The sequence below is a fragment of the Vicia villosa genome, linkage group LG3 (genome assembly GCF_029867415.1).
Source record: "Vicia villosa cultivar HV-30 ecotype Madison, WI linkage group LG3, Vvil1.0, whole genome shotgun sequence".
Lineage (NCBI taxonomy): Eukaryota > Viridiplantae > Streptophyta > Magnoliopsida > Fabales > Fabaceae > Vicia > Vicia villosa.
Window position 1 is genome coordinate 17,815,686 of NC_081182.1, and position 6,044 is coordinate 17,821,729.

The 6,044-nt window shown below is 36.6% G+C and overlaps 1 protein-coding gene across 2 annotated transcripts; it reads right to left on the reverse strand.

The window, feature by feature from the left end:
• Window positions 1-542: 542 nt before the first annotated feature.
• Window positions 543-4,818, reverse strand: LOC131660479 (translocase of chloroplast 120, chloroplastic-like). Of its 2 annotated transcripts, none has more exons than XM_058929724.1 (3): window positions 4,583-4,818; window positions 996-4,469; window positions 543-852 (listed from the first exon to the last, which is right to left on the reverse strand). In XM_058929724.1, the coding sequence occupies exon 2, from the start codon at window positions 4,440-4,442 to the stop codon at window positions 1,038-1,040; it is 3,405 nt and encodes a 1,134-aa protein (XP_058785707.1). In that variant the 5' UTR covers window positions 4,443-4,469; window positions 4,583-4,818; the 3' UTR covers window positions 543-852; window positions 996-1,037. The 2 variants fall into 2 exon arrangements, with proteins under 2 accessions (XP_058785707.1, XP_058785706.1); XM_058929723.1 differs by having other exon boundaries at window positions 992-4,469; window positions 4,583-4,817.
• Window positions 4,819-6,044: the final 1,226 nt, after the last annotated feature.

The window sequence follows — 6,044 nt, forward strand, 5'->3', positions numbered from 1 at the left end:
AAAATATTATATATATTACAAGGATCAATTTTAACATAAATAACCAAAATATTATATATATTACAAGGATCAATTTTAACATAAATCAATTTTGCAAACGATAAACACAAAAATAAGAACAAAATATAAAATAAATAAATAAATTGTAATAACAAAAACTTACATACTCTATAAACAAAGTATATTTACACTTAAATTTTTTTTCCCAGTGCAGCAACATCCAGTCATTCTGCAACCGTATCTTAATCTTTCACTTTATTGGAGAAATTTAATATGGTAATGAATATCATAGAAATTATACAAATAAATAAAGGTCCATGTGTATAAAGTTTCATCACCAAGATTTCTACCAAAAACAAAAATAGAATTGCAGAAAACTTCCAAGCGTATGCAGCACTGTTATTTACTGAAATAAAGCTAGCTTACACACAAGTAACTTTATTCAGAAAGGAAAGATAGCTATGGATATATTGGATCAGTCCTAACACAAGTGCTATTTGTGTTTGCATATTGCAATAATATTCTAAAACAGCACACATGTATAACCACAAGTTAATCATTCTCTGGTAAATTGCGCATACAGTATTAATAAGCTTATTTGTTATCAAGAGTAGAGTAAAAATGGATTATCTACAATAATTTGGCGATTCAATAACTACCGCGTCTAAATCTTTAGCATATTCAATACCATAAAGCAAACGCTTCACAACTTATTATTGAACTCCCAAATTATTGGTAACTTTAAAACCAACCTAGCCCTCAATCTTTTTCAAAAGAATTGTTATAGCTTCTGTAACTTATGCCACAACCCATCTTTACTGTAAGCTCCAGCCGGCGCGTGCTTATGCTTATCTGGAAAGTTCACAGCATAGATAATGTTAGACTCAGTGATGAACTAGAGACATTGACTTTGGCATAGAAAATATGAAAACACATTTAAAACATTATTGTTTAATGGCATCAAGCAAGATATGTCAACATAAATAGTTACCTACTAGTGTGCAAGTGATGCAGTGCGCAATATTCCTACACTGTCATCATTGTCCAAACTGCAGTTGTTGAGAATAACCAAAAACCCTCTTAAGTAGAGGAATAAGGGCAATCAAAGCAATTTGAAGTTGTTCTGAACTATTTAATCGGATGCTTATTTGTCCAGCCCCACGATTGTTCAAATTGCCTCGCGCAATAAGGTTTGTATACCGTCCAACGGGAATTTGTGATTGTAAATTGCACCCAACAGCCAGATCTCCATGCCAGTCCATGACGGAGAGCCCGAGTGTTGATAATGAGCGTCCTAGAGGATGATTTTTATCTCTCAACTGGGCCTCCAAACTGCCACCATAAGCAATATCATCACGTCCGGTCATTGCACCACCAGCAATAACCAACTGGAATCGCTTATTAGCAATGAACTTATTTTCAAATTTAATTCCAGTTGACAAGGAATCACCCAAGAGAGTAAATGAGAGACCGGCAGTTCCCTTGTTTCTCCTAAAATTACAAAATTTTGTCTCGCTACGTAACGTATAAGCTAAGTCTTTCCCAGCACTCTGCATATCAAAACCTAACGATGTTGCTTTCCCTTCTCCACACTTAACTGAAGTTGCCATTTCCATCTGAACACTAGCATCCTTTTTATCCTTGGTAACCTGACCACTAAAAGAGAAGGGTATCTTGTCTTTAAGAACAAACAGTCTTTCTGCATTTAAGCCTTCATAACCTACATCATGATCCCATCCATGAGTTTCTAGGACAGGTCTTACAAGCCACTGGTTGGATGAATCAAGAAAACGATACCGGTGAGTGGGAGTCTCAGAATCAAAGGAAGCTGGCAAGGACATATCTGGCATGGGAACAGGAACAGAAGCTGCACCACCACTTTCTTCCTCCAAATTTTCGTCATAATCATTTGGAAGGTCTTTCACTGATTTGGCCATTTCCTTCATCATCTTCCGTTGCTTTTTTTCATACTTCAACTGTTTCTTCATAAAGAGTTTTTCTCGGTACTCAACCTCGTCCAGATATGCATTTTTCTGAGCTCTAGAAAGGTTTCTGATCTGGGCTTTTGTCAAAGGTTTAAATGGTGGCAAGTCGTCAGGGTCGGTTTCATCACCAGAATCTGATGGTTCATCACGATCGTCATCGAGATTGTCCTCGTCACTAAATTGCTCCTCTGGCAACTTTAATTGCGGTCTTGACTGCAGAAGGGATGAAAGAAGATATGGTAACGGTTGCATTCTTGCACGGGCTGTGTAAGGTTTTTCAGGTGTACTGTCTTGTAACTTAAGAAGAGCATTTGCCTCAGCCAGGATTTTCGACGCAAAAGATAAGAGCAACAGATGAGGTTTCCAAACCTGGCCATTAGGCAACACTCTTTGGCCGGCCGTATTAATTCTGCATGCAGAGTGGTTCTCCACCAATGATATAGGATTCATGAGACGCATATCACCAGCTGCCTGTCGAATGGCTTGCTGCACAATATGAGAGCGCTGTGTGACAAACGTGTCATAACTGGAAGGAGTGCCATTAGGGCCTTCCGGTGGGGCAGAAGCGGCATGAGTCAAACCCACGATAGCATTGAACCATATGGATGGTCCAAAAACGTCGGTAATTGTGCGTAAGAGCGGCATATCACTAAGGTCTCGGCTCTGCATATCTAACCTATCAAGATACAGCACAATATCGGGTGGAGATTTCTTAATAAAATGCTTGACAGAGAGGAGGATCTTCTCATTATATCGCTGGTCTGACCAAGAAGGTAGAAGTCCTGGTGTATCAATGACCCGCACTTTAATACCCTGTACTGTTCCTACGACATCCTGAACCTTTTTTGTTCCTGTATGAAAAGCATCAGTATTAAATTTAACCTCGTCAAAGATAGAATTGATAGTTGCACTTTTCCCAACTCCTGTCTTTCCGAGAACCATTATTGTACAAGAGAAATCAAGTGGTTCTTGACCAACTGATTCAAGCTGCTCGGCCATTGCACTCGAACGATCAAAGCTAAAAGCGCCAACACGGCCCCCATTCCTCCCTCTGAGTTGTTCAGCCAGTCCTAATCTATATAGAACTTGTGCTACAACAACATTGTGGGGTGTCTGCCCAAGCCTATTAGCTAGCCTCAAAAACTTCACCCTAATCATTTGAAGTTTTTCTCGAGTCTCGTCATATTCCTCAGCCTCCGCAACGGAGGAGTCTTCCATTTTTCGGGACTGTGTATTAGATACCGTATAGTTCACCCGCGGCTCCTGCACCACCCGGGCAGCAGGTTCCAATAACGGAGCTGCAGACCCAAGGCCGGCAGGACGAACAAGAGGGGTGCTAGCCGCAACAGATTTTCCAGATGAGGAAACAGGCTCACGTATCTGTTCTTCAGCAATCTGATTGGTTTCCTGGTTCTCTGCATTATTCTCTGGTTTCTTTTTAGGTTCTTCAACAGAAGATAAGTTTTCATAATTTCCTTGGTTTTCTTCATTAGAGATCTTAGACGGGTAATCCTTGATACTTTGTTCGTCAATTTCAGACGCAGAAGACTGAACTATCTTATTGACAAAGGGATTTTCTGATAGACCAGCAGTTTCAATCACTGTTCTCTCCTCCACAGCCGGAGCAGATCCTCCTGCTTCACCAGCTGTTCCCTGATGCTCTGAATCTATTTCACCGTTAGCGTCCTTATCTTCATCATTCCTATAATCTTTGCATTCAATACTCTGACAATCAGATATTCCAATTTCTTTGCCATTTCTATCCTCATGAACTACATCAGTGCCAAGGGTTTCATCCTCCGTTTCAATAACTGTTTTATCAAGAGGCTCTAAACCTCCGTGAGCTGGATGTATGTGCACTTTATCATCTTGAATTTCATTATAAGGACCACCCGATTCATTACATTGTTCCTCTATTATTTTATCATCTCTGAGTTCTGTATTCAATCCACCCTCTTTCATATCCTCAGCATCAGCACCCTCTGAATATGTATGAAACCCATCGACATCATAATCCACATTATCTGTGCTCCCATTTTCAAAAAGCGTACAACCATTTTGTTTGGGGGTCACGTATTCAAGATCCTCATTTTCAAACCTCTCACTCGACAAACCAGAGTACCCATTCACCAAGTCATTTGCACCCTCATCAACAATCACTTCAACTTCCTCTTCATCCTCCGACACTTCAACACGCCCATCAGCCTCCCCAATTGCCTCTAGAAAACTATCAAGTTCTTCCGCATCATCATCATCGTGAATTCCTTCAACCGAATCCGAAGGCAATACACTAACTACACCAACAGCATCCCCCTGATCATATAAACCCTTTTCCTCCTCGAAAACCTCCACTCCTTCAAAACTCTTCAACTCAGAAGACCCTCCTATACTCTCATTGGACACCCCAACATCAACCCTCTTCCTCTCCCCTTCATCATACCCACCACCATTATCCATCACAAATCTCCAAGTCGTTACAAAATCCTAGATTTAAGCGATTATCTATTAGGGTTTATATGATGAAGAAAAAAGAACTGAACTTTAAAAAGAACTTAGAATTAAATTCATATAACAAAAACAATAGCAAGAATTCAAACCTGTTTATGACCAGAAGAACAACGAACGAATTGAAGAGTATAACTGTTTCTGTCTCTCTATGTGTCTCTGTTTTACTTTGTTTGTGTTCTTCAGCGAGTGAATTTAGGATAAGGGGTAAGAAAGATCAACGGATAGGGATGAATCAAGAGATTAGATCTACGGTGGAAAATGTTGCATAGACATCATCGACTATAGAGTGTTGAATTTTGAATATAGAAAAAAGTGTTGGGATTTTTGATTTGAGTGCAAGTTGATTGGAGAATAAATAATTGCCCCGCCCAAAATATCAATTATTTAATTCACAGTTAGTAAGTTCTTGGAATTTAATAGGTGGAGTGTTCCCCATGACAATTTCTAATAATTGCAATCATACCCTTAATAATGCTACATCTAAATTCAACCAAATGCATAGAATCATATAAGTATGATCAATTGTCAAGTTTGGCTCATCACCTTAATAAAACGGACTCACAATGCACTTTACTTGATTCTATAAACTCAATTCAATTGATGAATTTTCTATAAATAAATAAAAATTGAAATGCACTTTACTTGATTCTATAAACTCAATTCAGATTGATGAATTTTCTAAAAAAACAAAATTTGAAATGCACTTTACTTGATTCTATTTGTTTATGAGAGTATTTATTTTTGAATGTATTTTTTCTTTAATATTATAGTTGATTATTCGTAAATTTGTTTTTTTATTCCTAGAGATTGATATGTTTATATTGTTACAAGGTATATTTATTGATATTTGAGTCGATAATGAATTGCATCATATATGAGAAATGATGTGTATAACTTCTACTATTTTGCAGGTTTTATCGCGCATATCTTATACTATTTTTTAGCAGAAATAATTTAAAAATTATTCTCTTAGACGATGTTAACTTCAATTTTTAAAGGAAGACAATTAGATTATGCTACTAGATAATTTTACTTTTTGATCATTTAAGAGATGGAAAAAAGTTTTTATTTTTATTTTTATGAGAGACAAAATGATCATCACACAAAATGAATCTTTGTTCCTTCAACAACAGATAATGGTGTTAGATGAATTGAAACTTAGTTTCTTTTGGTTTAAGGTAAATGCACACAAATAGAACTTTGTTCATTAAATTAGAGGTGCTAGAATTAAGTGGAGTTTTAATCTTTCGATTAGATGAAATACCAAAAATTAGATATTCTTATTCTTTTTATGATTTGTTTTAGAATAAAAAAGATTATACGTTTATAAAACATTTGTTGATTTACTATTTTGATTTTTTTTAACTGGTTTGTCATATCATTACAACTTAATTTTTTTTCTCAATATTTAACAAAAAAAAAGCAATTGGGCTAAAAGAACGGTTTTTAAAAGACTAAGATATAATGTTTATTAAATAAGAGACTAAAGTAAAATTTTCAATTAAGTTAAGAGATCTTGTGTCTAACATAGCTTAAAAAAATATTTAATTT